Genomic DNA, 27,284 nt, shown 5'->3' with positions numbered 1-27,284 from the left:
TTACCCTTTCTTTACGTTTTCGACTGAAATAATAATAAAATAAAAACAAATCATGTGTATTAGACAGTCTATATCATCCACGTATGATTCATACAAAGTTTAAGTATTATATATCAGTACATAGGATTTGTAAGGTGGGTGAATGGGGAAAGTGAATTCACATATTGAAGGTAATCATTTCTCCCCTCTTTCAGGGGAGAGATAATGCGTTTGTACTTTCTGTCCGTCCGTCTGTCTGTCACAAAATTTTGTGAACGCTTCTCCTCCTATATGATTTCTCGGATAGACTTGAAACTTTGTACAATGCTTCATTGCCTTTTGTAGATGTTCATATTGTAGGTGCGGGGGGTTTAATTATTTTCCTATAAGTTATGGGGGATCTGAGATGGGTAAAGGATGTTAAAATAGCCCGTGAACACTTCTCTTATATAGCATACCCGATAGACTTGAATTTCTTTTTACAATGCTTCAATGTCATTTACATATGTGTATATTGTAGGGACAAGGGGATCTAAGTATTATCCTTAAAGTTATACTAAAGCTGAGGGAAGGAGTGTGTAAGATAGTTTGTGAACACTTCTCCTGTGTGGCTTATCGGCGTTCACAATGTATATGTTCCTGCTTATGCTTTCCCCTCCATACCAAGCAGTATTTTATGGGAAGGCTGTTTAATTTGGAGCACTTCCAATTTGGGGAGCTGAGGAGACATTCGTTTACATAAAAATAATCTCGGTTATATAGAACGAGTTTTCTGGGGAGTAATAGTGCAGTTAATTCGATACGCGTGGTCAGCATCTGCGTATGATCATCTTTTAAATCGAAACAGGCCAATAAGCTGGTGTTACGGGTTTTTCAGTAGTATCGCTTAACGTCAGCAATTCGCAAATATATGGTAGATATATACAATCTGTTAACAGGGCTAATGCTGTCTGATGTGTTTCGTACCGAATGCTCTATAGACTGAGTTTGACTACGGATTACTCCATTTACTTGATGAAGATATCGGGCTCACGGCGGGTGTGACCGGTCAGCAGGGAATGTTTATTCCTCATATGCACCTGATCCCACCTCTGGTACGTCAAGGGGTTCGTGTATGCCCTGCTCTTTGTGTTGTATTTTTCATGGGTATTATATTGATCAGACTGTTCGTTATCTTCGTTTTATTTTTAAATTCGCTCCATTGTTTGTTTGTTCTTCTTCATGTTTATGGACAATACGCCTCCTATGAAGAAACAAACAATCACAATCCGTATATATATATATGTTTCATTGAATATACTGATATCTTAATGCTTCATACTTACGTTGATTTCTCTTCCATAGTAGGAAGTTGATGACACTTCCGATGAGCACTATGAAAACAGATCCTACAAAACTCACGATGATGGCGGTGTTGTCATCCTTAGAACTTGTACATGTAGCGCAGGATGATAACTCTTCTGTAAATAAAGATAAGGAACTCGATCAACTAGCTAATGATGGAATGCAATATTCATTCATGTAACCTTTGCACTTTTACTGTCGTTTATGTTATATGTTATACATTGTCGGGAAACATAACATTTCTAAAATCTAAACAGTCGGAACATGCTTCAATAAAACGTAAAAGTGAATATAACAAATTGTTATCAATCCCTTAAAGACCCAATTTTAAGTTGACACCCCCAAATTTTAAGCTGCCTGCCAATCAAACAGTTAACAATAGATATCAGGTGGAGTGACATCTGCAGACACTGTGGTCTGGGGCTACCCCAGAGAGGTGTTTTGATAACAATAACAACCAGTATCTATAGGCATTCTTTAGATCTTGAGGAAGCCCAGTATACCTGAGTTTTGATAGCAAATGACCTGTCCACCACTGCTATTTTCTTGTAATTCAATTGTTTTTAAAAAGACCCCTGAACAATGCAATTTCAATATAATTTTAATTTCCCCCTCTATATACCTGTACATGTATTATAAATAACACAATCAGAAATTAAACAATAATTTGCACAATAAGTTTTAAAACTTGTAACCTATTGAAATAATTGATGTCATCAATTTATGATACCTCTATATTTATAACAGAAATTATTCATTGAGTCAATGACAGAGAGAGAGAAAAAGAGGGGTGGGTGTAAAATGTGTGTCAGCTACCCTTAGGAATACAACCATTATTCAAACACTATGACCACAGAAACTCTGCAGAGGTCCCTGAGACAGGTCCTGTGTATATCAAAACTATATAAAAAACATGGACAGGTAGATTTCTACCATGTTCTGCCTCTGTGTATTTCTTTGAATGCCATGGGATATAGCAATTAACACCTTGGTAGACCCTGACCACTCCAGGTAAATAACATCTGATTTGATTAGGCTCCGCCTACATTTTCATTGACCGTACGGTCATGAGATGGGTCTTTAACTTCAATGAAGAATACTATATTAAGAGTAGGGAAATTACAGACCTCTTGATACACCAGGGATGGGATGATGTGCCTATGTAACACCCATATATCGTGATAAGGTAAATGGACAAATCCGTAGTTAAAATCAATGTGTAAAGGACGTCATGACAATTTGTATGAAGCAACTCCAATTGATTGATTACAGTAATTTACGCCGTTTTGGCAATATTTCAGTCATTTTACGGCGGTTAACTAATTGAAATATGATTGGTTGTTAGTGTTTGAGTTTCCATGAAGGTCCCCAGTAAGCGTACTTTTTCGAAAATCAGGGAAACGATCTTTTGCATGCAAAGGGGTGTGTGATTCTTGGCACTCTTTAACGTCCCATGCGACGGACATAAAAGTTAAAAATACATAAACAGGCTTAAATTTTGCAGCCCTTCACTGGCAATGGTGACGTCTCCATACATGTATGAGTGAAAACTTCTCGCATGGGACGTTAGACAGTATGCAACTAACCAACCTCAATTGTTTCTCCTTTGAAGGTTTTGTCTGTCCTTATCTCATGTTGACTAAGGTCCCCTCATCCCAAATCGAATTTCAATTGTCTAAACAGGGTCAGTGAAGATGTAATTCATTTTAAAAATTAACGACTGCGACAAAAATTAAGAAAAACTCCTTTGAGACTTCGACTATTCCAAATATTATGAAAGTAAAAAATACAAATGTAGTTTTCGTAATTTTCTCCCATGAAACTTTCAACACGGAATATACTAGTTGTCGGATTCAATTTTGCAGTCGAAGCCACAAAATATTTACGTGTATTAAAAAATAATCAACTTTAAAATTATAAGGCATGTCATATCAAAAGTAGTACTATATTTCCCCGAAATATAACTACCTTGCTGACATGTTGGCGTCTTCCATCCTGGTTTACAGCCCCCGTCACACTCCCCTGTGAATATGTTACAGCGGTTTGTCACGTTACAGTTCTCACTGCATCTCTGTCCACAGTTCTTCCCATAAAAGCCAGGTAGGCACGCTATTTCAGGAGAGAAGTAAATTTATTACATAGTATAGCAACGAGTCTGTCCCTAAAACATCCTCCTCATAAATGGATAGGAGGTACGATTGTTTATTACATTTCTATTACACAAGATTTACCCATTGATAAAAATAATTCTAAAGAATGAATGATAGATTGATTGTAACTTGTTTAATGTCCCTCTCGAGAAATGTTCCCTCATGTGGAGCCGGCATTAAGACCGGTGAATTGCTTCAAATGTATGCCTATGCTCGGCGCTTACGGCCATTGAGAAGTGAGGGTTCTTTAGCGTGCCACACTTACTGCGACACGGGAAATCGTGCTTAATGTCATCGCCGAGGACCCGTGACATCTACTCTTGTTGCCGAGCGTTTGGCGATGGAACTGTCACTACCTGTTTTAACGATTTAGGTCTGTCGCGGCTGGGATTCGAACCCCGACCTTCCGCATGCGGGGCGAACGCTCTAACCTCTACGAAGATTTTTGGTCATGTGAATGAAATTTCATAATAAATATTATGTTATTTTTTACTGCAATGTTACTTTATCATATTATATTATGCAAATTCCCATTCAGTTTAACTATGAAGATGAAATAACTTACATAAACATGATCAAATTATCATAATATCCGGTTTCGATTTTGATTGTTTAACATCTCTCTTTCTCTCGATATTGTTGTCATCCATATAGAGACGTCACCAATACAGGTGATTGATCTCAAATTTAGGCCTATGCTCAGCTCTAACGGCCATTAAGCAGTGACGGTCAAACTTACTGTGACACGGGACATTCGTTTGTAGATCATCTCCGAGGACCCGTGAGGTTCAACTTTATTCTGAAAGTTTGGCAATGAAACTGTCACTACCTGTTTTAACGACTGTTGCGGTCCGAATTTGAACCACGCAGGCGGGATGAACACTCTACCTCTAGACCACCGTGGCGATGATGGACCGCCCCATTTAGTCGTCTCTTACGAAAAGCAAGGGGTACTGGGGACCTGTTCTAACACGGATCCCCACGGGAGAGGGATAGAAGGGTCTACAATACACATACTCTCAAAACATGTCTGGACATGTCTTGAAACAAGAGGCTCATGGGTCACATTGCTCACCTGAGTCACCTTGGTTAATATTTAAAGATTTGTCTTATATATTCACTTGTAAAACTTTTACCCCTATTGTGATCCCAACCTACTACTGGAGGCCATGATTTTTTTTCTTCTCAAAACTGAATCTGAACTATGTCAGGAAGCTTTAATATGAATGTAAACTTTTCATTTTAATGATTTCCTTATATACTTTTATGTAAAAAGGTACCCCCTATTGTCGCCCCATCTTACCCCCGGGGCCAGGATTTTAACAAACTTGAATCTGCATTATGTCAGGAAGCTTTTATGTAATTTTCAACTTTCCTGGCCCAGTTTTTGAGACGAAGATTTTTAAAGAATTTCCCTATATATTTTAAGGCAAAACTTTGACCCCCCCCCCCCCTTGTGCCCCCCCCCCCCCCCTGAGGGGGGGGGGTGATTTCAACAAACTTAAATATGCACAATGTCAGAAAGCTTTCATGTAAATATCAGCTTTTATGGTTCAGTGGTTTTTGGGAAGAAGATTTTTCAAGATGTTCTGTTCCCTATATATTTGTATGTAAAATTCTGATCCCCATCCTACCCCAGGGGGCCATGATTTTAACAAACTTGAATCTGCATTATGTCAGGAAGCTTTCATGTAAATCTCAGCTTTTCTCTAGCTCAAAGGTTCTTGAGTAGAATATTTTTAACGATTTTTCCTATATATTTGTATGTAAAATTTTGATCCCCTATTGTGGCCCCATCCAACCTCAGGGGGCCATGATGTTAACAAAATAGAATCTGCATTATGTCAGGAAGTTGTCTTGTAAATTTCAGATTTTCTGGCCCAGTGGTTCTTGAGAAGGATTTTTAAATGACCCTACCCTATTTTTGCAATTTTGTGATTTTATTCCCTCTGGAGGGGGCATGACCATTAATTTGAACAAACCTGAAAGCCCTTCAACCAGGGATGCTTTGTGTCAAGTTTGGTTAAAATTGGCCCAGTGGTTCTGGAGAGGAAGTTGAACATGTAAAAAATTACAGACAGACGGACAGACGATGGATAACATGCGATCAGAAAAGCTCAGTTGAGATTTAAGCTCAGGTGAGCTAGAAAAACCAATATTTGCCTCATTGGTCCTTCATGCTTCAGTACAAAGGAATGAAACCAGAAATCTTGAAAAAATGGCCCTATTCTCAAATTTTATAATCTTTTGGGGGTCAAAAGGCTACAACATCTGATTTCTAAAAGTGAAAACAATTAATTTTATCCAATTTCCTCTACATACTCTCTTTCTACGGGTTTCTGAATAAAGAACTGAAATAAATGCATTTACGGTGTTCGTCATTTTGACGTCGTTGTATTGTTTAGGTAGTTTTAAAGTTAACTAAATCAATATTTATTCGAATGGCTAAACAGGAAAAAAAATTCATCCCTTGGTATTATTAAATTCATTCATTAAATTTCCCCGTGTATTTGCAGATGCAATGAATATTCATTTTGATAATAAATACGACATCGTATAAAAAAGCAGTTTGTACTGCATGTAAGCTTGTGAAATGCAATGAGGATGACAGTGTTGTATCGTTGATATATTCAGTTCAATTGTTGTCGTTCTCACAAAGATTCCACAACTGTGTTATAATCATTAGCGGATTTACGAGGGGGGGGGGGGGGACTGTGCGTTCTTGAGATTGAAAATTAATGCAATTGGATTCATATTTTATACGGAGAATATTTATACAAATAACGTAAACTTAGATAAAGAATATTGTGTGATTTAAAGAATATCATCGCAAACCTGTTATTTTATCGAATTCTAATTTTTAATCACACTGTTTATATGCATGCCGTTATAAACTTCAATTGGACAAGTCTAGTTGAAAGTTCATCAGAACATAAAAATTAGGGATGTCAATTTTACTCGGATAGACTAGTCGAATATTCGGACGCTTTAATCGAGTGATAGTCGAGTATTCGGTTAAAAAAAATCGGGACATGGTATACATGAAACCTAAGTCATGAGTCACACCTCGGCGCACCCGTGTAGCCAAGTACACGGCACGGGATGAAAGCCTGTGGATGACGATTGATTATCTAGATAGTCGATTACAACTTTGTTTGAATGAATTAAAGACATCATATTAATTATCTGTTTATGCGAAATAAATACATTAGGGTGTGCCTTTTTGAGTGGGACGTAAACTGATATACAACCAACCATAAAGTTCCAAGATGCTTTACGTAGTGTGAACGGAGACAACATACTTAGTTTACGATCAACGATGAAAATATACCTGTGTGAGGTGCTGTAATATATTGTTTAATTGTCCATAAAAATCTGGAATTAACATTGTTTCTAGAAACTATGACTATACTTCGATATCGGGTAGTCTAAAGTTAAATGAATGATTGATTGATTGTTTTTACGTCTTGTCGAGCATATTTCACTCATATTGAGATGCCACCAGCTGTAAATGAAGTACAACAGCTTTAGGCCTGTTTGTATGTATGCTTAGTGCTCAGGGCAGTAGCAATGAGGATTCTTAATCGTGCAAACTCCTGCCGCGACAAGGGATCTCCATTTTTAAGGTCTTGAGCTAAAGACCCGTGATTGTCACTTCTGAATGCCGTGTGTTTGGCGAAGGGTAATCACTACCTACTTTATCGTCTATGGTTTGCACAAGCACAAGCGGGGCTCGAACTCACGACCTCCCGGTTCCGAAGAAAACGTTATATCACTGAGCTACCGTGGTCCGTATTGGTGCACCAATAATGTTTCTCAAAACTTTATAACCTCGACACCGGGTAATTTAAATGAACAAAGCGGCAAATTTAGTTTAAATGATAACTCACCTGTCTGACATTCGTCCCCGTCCACGCCCTCATCACATCCTCGTGGACATGTGCCGTTGACATGGTGACATGTCTCCCCATCACTACAGTTACCACACGACAGAGAACATTCCGGCCCATACTTCTGTTCGTTACATACTATACGAGATAAAATATAAAAATGGGGTGGTTTGTGAATGAGAGAAAATACAAGAATCCAATATAAATAGAATTAATTGAAATAAACATGAAGGTTCCACAGGAAGTAATTACTACCATTGTAGATTATTGGGTCCCACTGATCATCTAATTTCCAGAAAATAACTGAATGTTAAAAGAACAGTATCTTCCATTTAAAGATGAGCTGGATTTCCCACTCAAATGATCAAATTCAACCTCCACATAACCATTTTAATCCGAGGCAAAATCTATTTAAAAACTCCTAAATGAGAAGAAACAAAATATTGCTTTGGCCTCCATCTCGGTATTATATATATGCATATTGAGGTTTTATGTTTTGATGATACCTATTGTCACTCATATGTCTTATTCGTCTGTTTCATACATGGATAGTAGTAGATATATATTAGCGGCAAACTAACAACTCAATTTATGATGAAATATGCCATTATCACCTGCATATGATATTGATGGCTCTCGTCTGATTTGATTTACGAGAGCATGTTCTAGTATACTAAATGTTTAAATCGATGTTGACTACTGACAAATCAGTTCATATTACTGAGGTTTATTTCATTTCTCTCGTTTAAAGTCAGCCTTTCGCAAATTCCGTAGTACAGGTAATAGTCTGTCAGTGTTCATATAACATACATTACATCAGGATATGGGGCTCACGGCGGGTGTGACCGGTCAACAGGGGATGCTTACTCCTCCTAGGCACCTGATCACACCTCTGGTGTGTCCAGAGGTCCGTGTTTGCCCAACTATCTATTTTGTATTGCTTGTAGGAGTTATGAGATTGATCACTGTTCGTTATCTTCACCTTGCATGAAGTCATTTATCAAAATAAGCACTTTCCTTTAAGTTGTCCCATCGCACAACTAGTTTTTGAAGGGGATACAGCGTCGGAAATATGTATATGTATGTGCGTTTTCGTTGTGTGAAAGCTTTTGGGCAAGATTGAAAGGGAACCATAAAGCTGATGATGATCACAATTTGCATACTTTGGCAATGAACCATTCAAGGGCATTGATAGGATGTTTTATTCATAACAAGACTGAATTTATGTGGAAGTTAACAATACATAATGACTTGTGCTTTCCGTATGACATGCGACTTTTGATACAACGAACGTAATTTGTTGAGCTAAATTTGTGCGTGTGTATTTTCGCATTTTATTTAATGTTATTGTGAATAAATCTTTAGACTTTGCGTATCATTTCCGACTTAAAATTGAACATGACTAAACAGATCACAAATGGACATTAAACACGTAAACTCCGTAATTTTGACAATGTCTTTGTTATAAAGGTTGCGTGTAACTTGTCGTATCATTAACTGTTAACGTAAATATGTTTTGAGCCTTTGTTTATTATTTTACGTTTTGAAATCTAAACAAAAATCATTTGACAACATTTCTTAAAACAATGATTTTATTTTTAGAACACCGCGATATACACAGACCATTTACCTTTTAATGCAAACAAAAGTTTATATCTATTTCTGTGATTTTATGTGTGACTCTATGTTACAAAAACTTATTATCTTCTGAGAAAGAGAGTATATACTATACAACGAATATTTACTTTGAAAATACATAACACATCTACTATTCTGTCCTGATTTTCCCAAAAGACTTCTATCTTCATTGTACTTTTATGCTTCAATATGAATTCAAATATATATTTTTTCATATCACGAGGGGATGCTCTTTATATTTGTATCATTAGAACGCAAAATTGTACAAATCCCGCAGCAACATCATTATATATATATATATATATATATATATATATATATATATATATATATATTAGAATTGCACAAAATGGTCATGGTACCTATAGACAATAAACAGAAAAAAATATATATCCATGGCTAAGTACATATGATCCACATTTAATTAATTACACGTCTCGCTCTCGCCGTGTAGCTCGATCTTCAGAGTGTAACAAATTTTACAAAAACAGTACAATGTACTTGTTATGACATTGTAGTTAAGACGTCGTTATCGTGACATCACAAAGACAGCATATTAAATTGGCGCAAGTTAAAGTCAGTAAGGCGCCAAGATAAAGCAATGACTTGAAATATAACATCCAAGTTATAATAATGGCAAATAAAACTTTAAATTACTCGCCCTTCATTACAGGTGGTGCACGATCCGTTAACGTCGAAGGCGTTTGTAACCTCAATTTTAAGAGAGCGTTGAAAGGACAGGTTTAGATTTGAAAGCTGTTGAATATTTAGTAACGAAGGCGGTTTACGGTTAGTAGTACCTCACTGCCAACTTAAAAAACGCAATGCAAGACTCTCTGGGCGGAAAGGAAAGCACGTTGAGAGTTTCAGCTGCAACCGAATTTTCTCTGTCACATCGATTAAATAAAAACATCTAATACACATTGAACGTGTTTCACTATCAACTACTTCGTGATTAAGTTTACATGCTTAAACAGTAGTTTATGTTGAATATATAATATACAATACATCATAATTCTTTATAAGTTGTTGAATTGCATATGTTTAAAACAATAAGATGCGGACCCCCCCCCCCCCCCCCTCTCTCTCTCTCTCGATGATTAAGACTATCAATTATTAAATATATCCATATATCTCTGAATTTCTATTATTAAGCTGTTAAAATGTGTAGTAATAGTGAATGTATATATGTATAACTTCTCTTTATAAGATAAAATTCACGATAGAGAAGGTACATGTATATACAGTGGAGCCTCGTTAATCCGGACACTTTGGTTCCCAGCAAAATCGTCCGCATAAATGAAGCGTCCAGATAATTGAATCGCATATTTTCTAGCTGTTAGCAATCGCGTTCATTCATATTTTGACGACCTTGGTTAGCTCTAAAATTAATTTTCAAATGACATCTTATATATATTTTTGTACCATACTTCGTTTATATATTGATTACTCAAATTTCCCCTGTTCGATTATAGATCTAATCTTATAAAGGGGGGGGGGGTGAGAGTCATATACTTATAAGATCATTGATGACTGTATCACTAAGGATAAATACAATTTCAGCATAAAATATTAATGCAGAATATTACGATCTACAGAGCAAATGTTTAACCCACCGTAAATACTTTATGCAACAAAGTTGTCATCTGATATCTGTGAAGTCGGACTTAACTGAAGACTGGTGTTTCTAGCGCACGGCACTGAGTGGAACTTAAAACGATCGTTGTCGCTGTCACATTTGATGACAATGAACCAATTGTTTTTTTAAAAAGCTTCAGTTCTCGGGAATTCTACCCCCGCTCCCTGTTTACATAACAAAAACCTTACACTCTCTCATAAATCTTATGTACAGCGGAAGTCAACAAGGACGTAAACGAGTCTTGTGCCACCTATGTATGAAATAGGGGAAAGAACTGACAAATATTTGCAATTAATTTAGTCAATTTAGGTTTGAATAACTTTACAAAATAGTCCTCTTTTGCTCTCCGTCAGTGTTCATTATTTTCCAAAACTTTATAAAACGGAAATATTAAAAAGTTTCCATTGGCGCATCAATGGAAATGTTCACTGCAGTGTGTATTCCTGACGGACTGACCCCGTATTTGTTGTTTGTGGACGCTCACACGGTCGGATACTTTGGTTTAGGTCTGTCCTATATCGTTTTCTCCGCAGGAAGTACAAATCATGCAATATATTAAATTTCTGGATTTGCACGACATATTAGTATGCATAGTAAACGTTTTGTCACATTTTAAAGTAAATGAATCTCCTGTTTTTAAATATTTATAATTATTATAACTGCTATATTTCAAGTCATTGCTTTATTTTTAGCGCTTTATTGACTTTAACTTGCGCCAATTTAGTATGCTGTTTTTGTGACGACACGATAACGATGTCTTAACTACAATGTCATAACAAGTACATTGTACTGTTTTTGTAAAATTTGTTACTCTCTGAAGAGCAGAGCCAAACTACACGGCGAAGGTGCTAAGTGTAATTAATATATTTATATACATACGTACTGTCGTAACACCGTGTTCCCTGCCATCCCGGTTTACAACCTCCATCACAATCCCCTGTAAATCGGTTACATCGATTGGTCACATTACAGTTGTCACTGCATAACGCCTCACAGTCTTTTCCATAATACCCTGGTTGACATTCTGTCGAAATATATTTGTCGATGGATAGCGTGTGTCATATTGCACACTCTGGTGTAGTCGACGGATATGCAGCAAAGATTGTCGAAATGGGTCATGCGAAATTATAAGTGGTAACGTTTTCAAATGGGATGTTTCTTTGCGGATAGGACAACTACACACATGTCCTGTTTAATAGTATTTTTGTATATATTTGAACCAGAAAAAGATATCTTGACAGGGATTTGGAAAATAATATTAGACATGAGTTAGGTAATGGATTGAAATGAATACTAATCCGCCTTCGAGAGCAGACTGACGCGTGAGTAGTTTCACTCTTGTTGAGATAATGTGAATTATGAAAATAATAACTCTCCATTTTAAAACTTACATTTTGTTACTAAAACACTCACGTGTCTGACATTTCTCTCCCTCTACTCCCTCGTTACATCCATTTAGACATGTGCCGTTGACATGGTGACAGGTCTCTCCATCACTACAGTTACCACATGAGGAAGAGCACCCCAGCCCGTATGTCTGTACACCACACACTGTAATGGTGTCCCAAAAGTTGTACTCTTATTATAATAAAGAACCTAATGTATACACTCCAGTCCGTATGTTTGTTGGTCACATTCTATAGAAGAGATTATCTTATGTTTTGTGAATGTAAGAAAAAACGAATAAGCTAACATCACCGCCGGTTTTTAATCATACATTTTTAAAAGTATTTTGTATCAATATTTAATGAAACAATATACATAATTTTAATAAATTTGGGCTACGAAAATAATCTAATGTTCAATCTTATTTTTCTATATGCTGTCTTAGTCACACGTAATTTATAATCAACTTATAACATCTTAGGACTTGTGCCAAAAATTCATCTGTTATCCGTAATTGACAATATTAATGTATTTTACAATCTATATGATTATGATTTGTAATTTATCTGATCCTTTGCCTGAATAAACATGATAATAATAATAATCACCGCCGTTAGAAAACAAATTATCTCTGCTGCTAAATGCAAATGCTATGCGACCACTAAATATGTAAGTTAGTGCACCAGAACACAATGAAGTTCAGCGATAAACAATGTACACACCCAGACTACAACGGAGACCTTGATAACCCGGTCTACACCCCAAACAGTGGCCCGTCTTGACGTCACACCGTTTCTCTTGACATCCGTCGGGACACGGTTGGTCACAGTTCACTCCATAAAATGTTGGGTCAGGGCATCCTGTATCAATGAAAGGGAAATATTCAAGACTTCATTGGCTCATTTGTGAAAGTGACCACTGTTCGATATCTTTGCCTTTCATTGTGCCCTAATACAATAATTCAAATAGTGATCATAATCAAATAAGTTAATGAAAACAAGTCAGGTAACTATTCTAAACTTACCTTCAACTTGCAACTCACAAAGATTATTGAATGCGTATTGTGAGTAATAACTAGGATAGGAGACACCCGATTTCCGTTCGTTGTAGTATATCACATATCGTCCATGAACAGAACATCTTATTGTCTGGTTCTCTACTGGTGTACCGTCCACAGTCTGCATCTCATGGAAACAAAGATGACCGTCATCCTTTGACGTGGTGTTGGACACGTAAAGGGAGAACCCAGCAAATCGATGATAATACGGACCGGGGCCTGCAGATAAAATTGACCTTAAATAAGTGATATGTATATTTACACGCGGAGAGGACACAACCAGCAAATTGATTTGCGTAGGGATCTAAAATCACTTGATTTAATATATCACCAAGATGCCACATTTTCCTCAATATATTACATAATTTGCTATTCATTGCAAGGTGAACAAGTTTGAAACAAGAAAGAAATACATATCTCTTGAATGCACAAACATCTGATAATGTTGATGATAATGCTAACTACAATCGAACAAAACGTTGCAAGTTTTGGAGGAACCATTGGATAGAACCTTACATTTGTAAGTGGAATCATGTTAAATCTTCTTTAGCAGTCTGATAGTGACTTCGTGTTATCACAAAGTGAGCAATCGCCTGATGGAACGGAACAAATCTCCGTGCAGCAATGGTAACGTTAAACAAACTATGTAAAGTTAGTAAAAGTGAAGCTCCACAAATGTGTCGGTTATTTTGTTACCCAAATCGATAATAATTTGACGAATTTAGGAATATTCAATATACTAAAGAAGACCCCCTTTGATCACCTGATCGTATCAGTAACGATAACCGATATAATTCTTGTTATGATTCACTACGACGCAAATGACAGGTCCCATCTCAGTGAAATATAAAGGAATTAGGAAGGTAAAGTCTAATCAGAAAAGCTGACGGGGTGTCATAAGAAAAGATTCTCAAACCTTATTGGTCATATGGTTATTAGTTAAAAGTATCGATCACTAGCTCAAGGCTATGGAATCAAGGGGAAAAATTCTGCACTACCTATCTAGGCTACATTCTAATATTCAGCAACAGTATAGTACAAGACTGGAATGTCCATGAATGTGCTTATACTGATGAAAAACTTTACATAGTATATGTAGCATTAACACGATATGATTAATTTGAGTCAAAACCCTAGAGTAGCGAAATTCACAATTTTGGTACATCCTTTTCTGCTTCTCTTCAGACTTGGATCTGAATTTAGTTATTGTACCTTTTCAGCAAACTCCAAGAAGTCTTTTAAATCATAAATACAATACTCCTTATGATAATTAAGCCCCCAGGAACTAAACTCCTTATCACCTGATATCATGGGATTTGCAAATTTGGTATATCTTCTCCTTCTGATTATACATTTAGTTTCAATTTAGTATCAGTAGGATTAAAAAAGGATATCATTTAAATGTTCTACACATACACCATATATACCGTGTTTGGTCACGTCCTGGAGTAAGCACCTCTACCAAAGGCATCATGGAACTTACAATTTTTGATAGAGGCCTCCCTGCTCTAAATCGCTATGATGTCGCGCACGCTATTTGGTGTCAATTTTGGTTACGTCAAAATGACGTTAAAACGCAACGTCAGAACATCGATATAATATATCTTACGTTAGAGTAAGTTTTGATGAAAAAAAAAATATAAAATTGATATTCCAGGGGTTTTACAGTTTTACAGCAGAAAACGAATTAAACATTTCTCCTGAGACATTATATCTAGGTAATGGCTACAATAAACTTGCGACGTAATAGGAATTAGTCTAAATTAACTGTTGTGCTTTAAACCACCAGTAATATATTATCAGTATTCTAAAAGTAAGTGTATAATGCCAGAACTCTTCAAAATGTTTTCGCTCATCTTCTGATTTTCGGCAATTTGTCATGCACTTATTGTAAACTAATCTGAAATGATGACAATAAAAAAGAATAGTTATATTATATAATGTGGTACATATGTATGCGCGATTAACAACTAGCACGTCACCCGCTGTTACACCGAAATATTACTTCCATATGCTAGTACTTACTTTTATATACAGGTATAGCAAATGAAGTATCGGTTTTATAACTAAATAACTTACTATTGTTGTGATACAATTATACAACACAGTGATATTTAAGATTGAATTTGAAAATATTTCGTATTTAGATCAATTCAGAAAATGTTAGAATGCATTGATTATGTATAGAGGTACATTTTGATATGTTATGAAATGTTATAATTACATGTATATATTACAAGAGGCACAATCAGATGGATATTGACAGCTACTAATCGGATACGAATAGGTAAAGAATAAGAAAGGGGGAAAGAATGACTATATTTAATATTTTATTTTCCTATATTAACAGATTACTAGCACATATTTCCCGTCTGTGACAATACAAATTGACATTTTTGTTGGAATTTTGTAATCATCAAATTGCATATATTTTGAATTAAAGAAAACACGTTTTCAAGAGATGCACATTAATTAAAATTTATAAAATTTCTTAAATTTTGTTAATTGAATACGGATGATTGATTTTGAAATAGTCATTCAATTTCAATTAACATAATACGATTATGGCAAGGTGCTGCATTCAATGCTGACCCTGTAGATTGTCCCCAAAACACACCAATCTTAAAGGAACCACCTCAATTGTTTTGTCGCGATGACATTTCGATTTGCACATTCCGTAAATGATTTGTACGAGGTGTATATTACTTAAAATATATTCTTAAATGACTTTCATTCAATGAATATCTCAACTTTCTGTAAGATTCTGAAAGTCAAATTTTCATTGTAATCGATACATGTACCACTGTATCTTTGACTATTAACTAGATCCCATGTTGAATTTCTCTTCCAAAATATATTTACAAATTATAAAAACATATTTCTAAAATCTTTTTAATTGATCACAGACCGTTAACGTTATAACCAAAGACAGATATTTTCAAGTTGTGACTTGACACGTCGTGACACATAATCTAATTAACGTAACCGCAAGGAATAATCCATATATGAAACAAATATTAATATTTTCTTAAATATAGTTATTTTCATATCAAATCACTTTCATCCAGATATTAATTCAAATTTTAGATGAATATTTTAGAATCCTTTGAAATATCCAAATATACCTACAAAATGTTACAAGTTATTTACGGGCTATTTACGGAAAATGAAATCCGTGGACAATCGTGAAATTTTTCTAGACATGCAAACAATTACCCCTAATTTCACGGATCCTTACGAGTGTGTGTGGGCTGTTACGAGTTAGTAACGAATGCTTGCGATTGGCTACGAGTCGAAGGTCCGTAAGGACTCGTAAGAAAAATTCGTGACTATGGAGGTGGTATTTGCTTTATGGTACCTTCACATTCACGGATTTTTCTTACGGATCCTTACGTATTCCACAAATTCGTAAAAGTACACGGAATGTTGCGTTTTAGAAACGGATACCGACCAGTGATTTACGAATGCTTGCGATTGACTACGAGTCGGAGATCCGTAAGGACTTGTACGAAAAACCCGCATGTGTGAAGGTGGTATTTATGGTAAAGTTTAAGTATATACTCGTAAAGTAATCGTGTATATACGTAAAGCGCTCGTAATGACTCTGAATAATCCGTAAAGCGATTGTAACCCGACGTGAATGAAATCGTAAATATTACTTAGACATTCGTAATAATCCGTAAACAACTCGTAAACTATCCGTAACATATCATAAACTAACAACAAATATTCGTTAACAAAACTTTTTTACGAGTGTTTTACGGTTTCTTACGAGCTGTTTACGTGTTCTTGCGACCAGATTACGATACTTACGGATTGTTACAAGTTATTTACGGGTTATTTACTGAAAATGAAATCCGTGAACAATCGTGATTTTTTTTTTTTTTTTTTGACATGTCAAAAACTTTGCCCCTACTTTCACGGATCCTTACGAGTGTGTGCGGGTTGTGACGAGTTATTAAAGGATACCGACGAGTGATTTACGTACGAATGCTTGCGATTGACTACAAGTCGGAGATCCGTAAGGACTCGTTAGAAAAATCCGTGAGTGTGAAGGTGGTATTATCTACACCTCCATTCTTGCATTGTGAATCAGCGTCTACAGCGAACGGATTAGATGACATCACGATTTTAATAACTTTGATGATCAACATCAGATTCTTAATTATTCTGCAAAATTATATGTTTTTGTTTTTAGTTTTAAGAAAGCTTTTAACATCTTGATAAAGTGTGTACGACAATGTCGTTACCTATCTACATACAATATTTGATATCGAATGCATAGAATATAAAATCGTCGCCAAAATGATATGTAATTTTTTTTTTAAAAGTACTGTGTTTTTATTCATATACCACAGTATCAGTGCCATTTAAAGAATAAATTAAATAAATGGCATCGTCACACAAACAGTAACGATGGTAACTGAAGTATTTGATTTCTAAAAGGAAAATGCACTATAATATGTACGACATTGACACTTTATATGATATCCAGTTCATCAGTACATTTCAGTGCGCTTTGATCTACATACAAGAAGGTGTACAATACTTAGCCAGATATATACAATGTACCCGGTTCATTATTTAGTAGTGAAAAGTTACAAAACGGGTGACATTATCATATTATTATAGTCATGCTGTTGATCGTTATATTCACCCTTCCATTATAAAACTGATCACATGTACATTTTAGAGAGACGTCATTTAAACGTTTGAGATTCCTTCTGTAGTATTTTACAAGGGGTTAGAACATGCTTTATGTTGAACACACCCATTATTTAACAAATTAGTTTGCTATGCTGGGCTTTTCAACTTTCATTTTCAGTGAAAATGTACAAACGTGTCACAGCCTTCGTTGAACAATTTCTGGGTCAGCCCTTACATATCTAATAGTGTGTGATATTCAGTAGTACATGTAGTTGGACATAACATTGCAGAATAATATCCCAAGAAATTCATTGTCAACCGAGTCACAGCTTCATTAGCAGTGCTGTGTTTAATTATCTTCTAAAACTAAGCTGAAATGATCGTCTAATAGTTCTAATATCCCCTATATTCTTTTATTTGATGCTTTTTGTAATATACTTATAGAATTATTTATGATTTAAGTCAGTCGACTTCAGATTAAGCACCATGTGTTATTTCGTATAAACCATGAATTTACAGTGTATTTAAAGAAACATAGTTCCAGAAATATTTAACAATAAAAATATCGAAACTGAGTATCTAAAAAATAAGAAATTTGGTATCTAAGGTTATGTAGTCTAATATTTTATATTTTTAGGGAATTCCGCTAATCCCAGACATTGATACAATTAATTATATTTCAATAAATAATCCAAAAGCGAGGGAGAAAATATCCGAAATTATAGATGACTTGCAACTTCTAGATTAATTTAGATATTTGAATCCTGATAGAAGGGTTTATACATGTACATGAAATAAAAAAAACCACCATTGGAATAGGGTCATGTAGAGTTCATTTTAATCTTGAGAATTTCTGCTAATGGAAACATACATAATCAAACCTGGTTATAGATCACATCACCCCATAGTTGTTGTAGAATTAAAATTTAACTCTTTTAAAAGCGGATGTGGATTTTGAAAATTCTATAATAGTCTTCTTTCAGAAAACGAATATGTACAGAAAGTAAAAAGAAAAACTCTTCAAAAAGTATGCAGACAGTATATTAAAAGTGACACGGATAACACAAGATATATTGATGATAGTATGCTATTGGGGGTTTTACTTATGGAATTAAATGGTTTCATTATTTCATACTCGTCCCACAAAAAAAATAAATAAATAAATAAATAAATAAAAATAAAGAAAAAAATAATAAATGTCACTTAGAACCTGAGGACAAAATCGACTTGCATCTTAAAGAAAAAGGCAACCCTAACCACATAGTTGCTTTTATGAATAAAGTATTACTTACTGATATCGTAATTTACAGTTTTTAACAACAAAAATCCTTGCTTAACAATTAAATCAATATTAATTTATCATGTATTTTAAATTACCAGCCGCTAAGAGAATGGCCATTGAAGTTTAATTTATTACGTCACACCTTCTATTCCGGTTTATTTCATCAGCAGCACTGTAAACAAGACACAGGGATGTGACTGAATTTCTCAGAAACCAAAGGTCATAAAGGGAGGAAAACACCTCACCCTACTTCGGAAAATATCATTTTCTGCCACTTTAGATCAAACCCAGAGAGTTTAATTTTTTTCAAAAATTGAGCAAATCAGAGGATTTCCTCTGAAAAGAAAGGAATGCATATCTTTGATGATCTCACAGGTGAGTTCAGGACAACAACACCCCCCCCCCCTCCGAATAAGCTACACGAGTTGGTTTAATTGATTTTTTGTTGAAAATATTTCTAATGCATGCCAACGTCTTGCATATCCATAAAGTCCAAAATACATGTAATTTAAAATAAGCCCTTTTAAAATATATATATATATATATATATATACCCTCATTGGTTATAAGTTCTGTTATAATAACCAGTGAAGGTATTTCTTTTTGAAGGGCTTATTCTGAATAATGTTGGACTTGATCGGTATGCAGGACGTTGTTGACATGCATTAGAAATATTTTCAAGAACAAAAAATAATTAAATCAACTCATGTAGCTTATTCAGAGAGGAAGGGGGGGGGGGGGGGGGGGGTCCTGAACACATGCACCTGTGGATGATCTTAGAATCTCATCAAAACAGGAACAGACGGTGTGACGTCAAAATCATTGAATTTTGTGGTCTTAAATACAAAAGAGTTACACATCATGGCAACCTCTAAAGATAGCGGGAATTTCAATTTTTGACGTTTTCAAATCAGTATACTGAAGCTTATATAGGCCATATATCAATATAATTGTATGACAAATCTTTATCATATTATTAATCCTATCATTTATCATGTAAAAATCGTTTGGGTTGCCTTTCCCTTTAATGAAGAAAAAGGGTTACGTTTAGAAAACTTGAGAAAAGAAAAAAAAAATGAAAGGTCATGTTATAAAATCTATAGCTAGATGGAAATAGGAAGGAGAAAACCCACCACTTAAACCCACAATATATTTCTGCAATATGGAAACACGAAATTATTTGAATAAAACTTAAGAATTAGAAGTTGAAGGAAATCGTATGATTTATGACCAGGTGGATATACTTAATGTATTTATTTACCAAACTCTGCATATGTACTTGTATAGATCTACGAATAAAGATTCAGAACTTTCAGATTTAGATCTTAACAAAGTAATTCAGAATTATGTTCCAAAATAGGACAAATATATTTCAGAATCTCTTGAAAGAACAGACAAAACAGATGTTTGAAGTATAAAACATGTTAACAATAAATTTGGAGCTCGTGATGGATATAATGTTGACCCCCCCCCCCTATTTTTTAAGGATATATCTGAAAAACTTGTTCAATTCTATTAATGAACTTACCGTTTCTGAGCAAGTGGGGATTATTTCAGGTTAGCCTAAAGGTAAAAACCCTAGACAATTTACAAAAAAATTGGCGACTTGTTACATGTACATTGTTAAATGTCTTATATAAACTTATTTTAGGTTGCCTTAGTACAAGTAACAGAATCAAGTCCACTCTAGATCATCTTCTTTCAGACACCTAGTTTGGATCTATAAGGAAACATACATCAATCGGAGAAAATACCAACTTTATGATGTAATGTATTACACATGATCATCGTTACATATAGGAACCGTCGCGATGGTCTAGAAGTTAAATATTTCGCTCCGCATGCAGAATGCGGGGTTCGAATCCCGGCCGCGAACGACTTTGTCGTTAAAACCGATAGTGCTAGTTCCATTGTCAAACACTCGGCATCAGGTATGAATGTCACCGGTCCTACACGATGATCTTGAAAACGGATACACACACACACACACAGTAGGGTGGCACGCTAAAGAACCCTCACTGCTGAATGACCGTGAGCGTCGAACAAATGCCGAAATTTGAAGCCCATAGTGAATAGAGATGTTAATCAAGATACAATAAAAACAAGTTAATGTTGCAGGGTTTGAACGAACTCGTTTAAAGAAAGTATTTCGCAAATTGTATGGTCGTTCTAGCAATCTAGTTTGCCAATACAACCTATTATTGAGTCATATTGTAATGTTTTGTATTTTCATTTTTTTTTAAGCTACATATACGTTTTCCCTACAGTTATTTTCCTTTACATCTACAAGAGTTATTTTGCCTGATAATGTAAATTAGTTATCTTTCTTGTGTAAAAGAGTTAATGTACCTTACTTCCTTTTACTTGTTTTGGATGTGACCCACACCACTCATCGTTCTCTCTGAGCTCTTCAGATTTTCATCCGTATGCAGGCACAGAATGTAAGTTTTTTTGTGATATTTGTGCATATTTATTGTTATATATCATGACAATGCTTATTATTTGCTACAAATAGGAATTTAGACTGTATCGTTAAAGCTCTCAGTCATTCCTAATAGTATGGAAAACCACTATTGTCATAAACTTTATATGCATAAAAGTAGGGTTATAACATTTTTTCTTTGGAGAGCCATTTGTGTTATAAATACATATTTTGGACTCATATTGGTACTTTTTGATAGTTCTTCAGACTTTATTATTATAATTACCAATTTATCATACGTTTCATTGTATTCTGGCACATTGATTTTTGACTGCGGATAATTCCGTTTACCTGATCAGGATATAGGGCTCACGGCGGGTGTGACCGGTCGACAGGGGATGCTTACTCCTCCTAGGCACCTGATCCCACCTCTGGTGTGTCCAGGGGTCCGTGTTTGCCCAACTATCTATTGTGTATTGCTTGTAGGAGTTACGAGATTGATCACTGTTCGTTATCGTCACCTTGCATCCAATAGCTACTATAATATGATTTGTGAATTAATTAGTAATTTGAACATGTTTCTTTGTTTCAGTCGTCTACCAAACTCACATGCATACTTGTACATGGTTTCAACTAGCAACACTTCGAAAGGAACATAGTCTACTGAATACCGCTGACATCTTTGTGAAGTTTTATACATGAACATTATCATGGTTATACTATCTGCGAACGAATAGGCAGAATATATATTCTGCCTGACGTATTCCATACCGATTGTTAGGCCATTCTTCGTTCGCATAATGATTTTGACTACGAATAACTCCGTTTACCTGATCAAGATATAGGGCTCACGCCGTAGCAACAACCGCGCTCGCTAGGTGGCGCGCCATGTTCTATTTTTGTTTCTACAGGAAACGTGGGATGAGGTTCCACCTTGTTTTTAACGGGCTGGTATGGATAAATCTAGAGCCTACGAATGATGCGAAGTTGATCGTTCGGATCTAAAATAGCTATATTTAGCGTATCTCACGTGATTAGGCACATTCCAGAAAATCCCTTAGAAATCGAAGCGGTTGAGCAGAGCGAATATATGTAAACATTGACTTAACGCTGAAATACGCACCAAAGAGTGACATATTGATAAATTCTATGCATAAATAAAGTATACTAAGGTCAAACATGGACGGTAATTTCCCGTGTTCATATAGTATTTGATTGATTTCAATATCCAAGGAAAGATAACACCCATTATTAACGTACACACAACGTACCGGAAGTATACAATAATACAATGTTTATATATCACATGTATTTCTGAATGATGAGTGAATATTTTCATTGGAATCTTTTTCATCACACTCACAGACCAGGTCCCCATACCTCTACCAGTGTCAATCTGGGACTGATAGTAGTGCGGTATTTAAATTGATATAGTCTAGAGGAAATTCAAAATATGGTAGTGACATTTCTTCCTCACTGAATTACGCCAATTTTTAAACAATATTAATTACAAGGCAAGGGAAATTTAAAAGGGGTCATAAGCGACATATGATACAATATATTCACCTGCAAGTTGCACTGTCACTAGTTACACTTAGTGACTTAAAGTAACTTACAGACAAATATTTACATATCTACCTTTTCATTTCATTTTTTTGATATCATGGTTTGTACTTGAAGGGTCATTGCAATAAAAGGACATTATTGGTGTTACAAAAAAATCTGATCATCCAGTTTTTAAATTTCTGAATTCTCAAAAAATAAAAAAAATGAATAAATAATAAACATTTCAACCATTCATTATCAGACAGATTCTGATACCACTCAGCCCCCAGACTGGTCAGAGAGTTCTGCTTCTGTTAGTTCTGATGCAACTCAGCCCCCAGACTGACCAGAGAGACCAGTGTTTCGGTCAATTCTGATAATGGTGCAATTCACACCCCCCCCCCCCCCGACAGTAGGGGTGTTTAAGACAATATACCTCATTTTATGTAAGAAATTGGAGTAAAAGGAATTCAGATTTAGATTCAGCATACTCAAAATTGGTAATCACACCTCGTTTTTATTGTTTTGGGTAATGATGTTTCAAGAAATAAAGTTGGGTCACTTTTTGATGTGAAATGAAACATTTTCCGCTTTTGACAACCTGACGGTAGGGATGTTTAAGACACTATACCTCATTTTCTATAAGAAAGTGGAGTAAAAGGAATTCGGATTTGGATTCAACATACTCAAATTGGTAATTACCCCTGCTTTTTATTTCTTTGGGGTAATTTAAAAAAAAATGGGTGGTGGTTGCTACTCACGGCGGGTGTGATCGGTTGACAGGGGTACTTACTCGGTTGACCATCTGTCCTGTAGTAGATGTTAATGTGACTGATGCTGACTAAACTCTTCAGATCCACTCTCCACGTCGCTGTTGTTTGACCCGTGTTAGATATAGTACATTGGTTTCCTCCTGCTGAGCGGTCAGTATACAGTCCGTCCACAGCCTTTGCTGCTCCCCAGTTTACTTCTTGACCATTAAAATTATGTTGCTGCCATGCAGGTTTCCGTAGTGCTAGATTTTCTATTGAATGATACAATGGAGAAAATGTCCACATATTATTTACATACCAGGAATTTGTTAAGTGTGGATATTTCAAAAATCCTGTTTTGAATTCTTTACAGGATTGATTAAATGATCACTTCTCGTTATCCTCATACTTTTCATTAGAACAACTACCTGTGTAGAACTCCGTCTTTTAAATAATTCAGATTTATTAATCCAGAATGTGTCAGAGTTGTAGTTTCAATAATTCGATCATGGTCACAAAATTAACAAAATTAATTAGTATCCATATAACTAATCAATTTTGAGCAAAAGATCTGTGAAAAAAATATCGTCACAGAATAGCTACCACGGCACAGCAGCGGCTCGTACCATTATTAAAATATGGCGGATCCAAAACCAAAGCATTGACTTTCTAATCATCAATATATTTTATTTCCTAATCATTAAATGATTCATGTAATTGTATATTACATATTGTTTCGTTACGTACCACTCTGCTACATGTAGTACACGTTTAGTCATTCATTGATGAAATGGTCGGTACATATTTTGTGTGTAGTATATAGGGATGACTGCATTGTATGATCTACCCGCGCATTTTCTAAACAGGAGATTTAATGCCCAAGAATTAACATTATCGGTGTTCGATGATTCGCTTACAATAACACGCCTCTACGAATATTTTATTTTACATTTCTTTTAAGGACTATCTCTCTCTGGCGTAAATAAAGTATGGGCACAGCTGGGCACAGTTCAATATCAATTACTTTGACATATGTTTGTGCATTGCTGTTTCCATTGGCATTCATCAGGTTCATTTCCTGTAGATTCGCACCAAGAACATGAAACTGATCTTTACGCCACACATATAGACCTATGTGATTTTCTCCAATGTTCAGTTTCAATTCTAATTTCGGGTATTGGAGAAATAACAGTCACTGCTTCAGATATTTCACAAGCTTAATGACCTTATTTGTACACGTATATAGATAACATTCCAATATGACGCCACGGTGACCTACATTTGGTCGTGCATCCCTCAAAATGCATGAACTGACCACGTTTGCCAAACCAAAGCCTCACAATGTGCAATATATCATCACGATGAATTAAGGGTAAACGTTTTGACATCATAAGCAGTTGCCTCTTCAACAAATATGGAAAACGGAAATTTCATATCTACTGATTAGTCATCCAGAGGATTACTTTCTTAAACACAACTCCGATTCCTAATACAAGTACTTTGATTGATTGATTGATTAATATTTTCCGCCACACTCAACAATTTTTCAGTTATCTGGTGGCGCCCAGTTTTTATTGGTGGAAGAGAAAACCCAGATACAATGTACCTGGGAAGAGACCACAGACCTTCCGAAAATAAACTGGGAAACTTTCACTTTCCGGCGCGAGCGAGATTTGAATACGTACCAACAGAGGTGAGAGGCCGTGTGATTTTGAGCACGATGCTCTAACCACTCCGCCATGAAGGCCCCATCAAGTACTCTGAAGTTGAAGTAACACTACGAAGATATTGTCAATGACGAACACCAGCATGTATTTTACTATAAGTACTCTGAAGTTGAAGTAAAATACATTCTGGTGTTCGTCATTGACAATATCTTTGCAGTGTTTGGTGATCAGGTCGTTCAATAGTATGTTTGAATTCCCAAGGGCATGCATTATGCTCCTTTATTAGCTGACCTGTTTTTATATTCTTAAAAAAAACGATTTTTTAAAACAAATTTCTACATGAAAAAAATGTCTTGGTATTGCCTTGAAATCGACATTTAGATGTATTGACGACATACTATCTATTAACTTCAAACTTACTGTGGGACTACATATGTCAGAAGTAGTGTAAATCAAATGTGGATTCTAAAAAAAATAGTTTTTCTCAAATCAACAACATCAAAACGCACGATTTATCAACACTTTACACGACCATTCTTCATGATAAATTAAATAATAGACTTTTTCACGTCAAAGACATATACTTCGTAAACAAAAATGACAAACGGAAATATTCATATCTTGTGATCAGTCATCCAACAATGACTTTGTTAAACATCACTTTATTCCACGCACAAGTACTCCGAAGTTCATCATTGGCAATACCTTCGTAGTGATCAGGTCTTCCAACAGTTTATTGGAATTTGCATGGGCACGAATTGTGCTCCTTTGTTAGCTGATTTGTTTTAAGATGCCCATGAAGCAGAATTTATTCAAAAACTCTTACATGAGAAGAAGAAAAATATCTTGCAGTGGCATTCAACTCGACATTAAGATATATCGACGACGTATCATTTATTAACAATGATAATTTTCATTTATATGTCTTTTCGATATCTCCATGTGAACTCGAAATGAAAGACACCACAGAGTCGCCCCCTTCTGCTTCATACTTTGATATTTTCTTGAAAGTAGATATTAACAGTCTCGTTTCTAGTCATCAATTTGACTTGTCGACATGGAGTATTCACTCCTTCTGGGCACCAGATCCCACCTCTGATGTTCCCAGGGGTCTGTGTTTGTCCAACTCTATTTCGTATTGCTTATATGAATTATGAGATTGATCACTGTTCGTTATCGGCACCTTTCATTATCCACGCCCAATTTGCGTATATATACCCATGGTCTACCAATATTGCCTACTTTGGAAACACTGCGCATCTTTTCCTAGAGCTACATTAGCTGACCAAGTAAAATAGAGCTAGGTCTCTCACTATGACCCGCACATGGGAACGCTAACATACGGACAGATAGACAGACGAGCTAGCACAAACCGAATTACCGCCTGTTTAAAGACGGACGAATAACAAGTATTTATTTGAATCGGTTAAATATAAAATTCAAAATGTCAAATACAATGCTACGTCGCTCATCAATAAACAATACCCATATTTTTCGTTCGATTTCATAATTCTGAAGATTTAAAAAAAAAAAAAAAACTTTAACAAAATGACTACATTCCTCAAGTACCAAAGACAAAAACCGCTCTATATATGAAATTTTCAATTTCTTCTCAAATAAAAGGAACACTAGTTTACACCTAAATCCCATTGAAGATCTTACCATAAGCCACAACAATTGTCAGAAGCTGTAGTAACTGGACGGCGATGAAAATCATTGCAGCACTTCCTCTTTGTGGTCGAAAATGACGTCTTTCAATTCGCATACCGATACGTACATGTATATAATCTGTAATGTTCCTTCTTGCGATGATAAGGGTGAAGCATTACTTAATATATTGCCCATGGTATTTATAACCTTTGTGATTGTTTAAGCCCCGTTGATAA

At 35.5% G+C, this 27,284-nt stretch overlaps 1 protein-coding gene across 1 annotated transcript; it reads right to left on the bottom strand.

The window, feature by feature from the left end:
- Positions 1 to 27,284, bottom strand: LOC130049712 (multiple epidermal growth factor-like domains protein 10). Its single transcript, XM_056147656.1, has 10 exons — positions 27,061 to 27,284; positions 23,773 to 24,003; positions 13,051 to 13,302; positions 12,749 to 12,886; positions 12,054 to 12,191; positions 11,524 to 11,664; positions 7,364 to 7,501; positions 3,292 to 3,432; positions 1,305 to 1,439; positions 1 to 23 (listed from the first exon to the last, which is right to left on the bottom strand). Exons 1-10 carry the CDS (start codon positions 27,161 to 27,163, stop codon positions 1 to 3), a joined length of 1,440 nt encoding a protein of 479 aa, XP_056003631.1. The 5' UTR covers positions 27,164 to 27,284.

This window comes from Ostrea edulis, chromosome 8, assembly GCF_947568905.1.
Source record: "Ostrea edulis chromosome 8, xbOstEdul1.1, whole genome shotgun sequence".
Lineage (NCBI taxonomy): Eukaryota > Metazoa > Mollusca > Bivalvia > Ostreida > Ostreidae > Ostrea > Ostrea edulis.
This window is presented reverse-complemented; position numbering and strand designations above follow the sequence as displayed.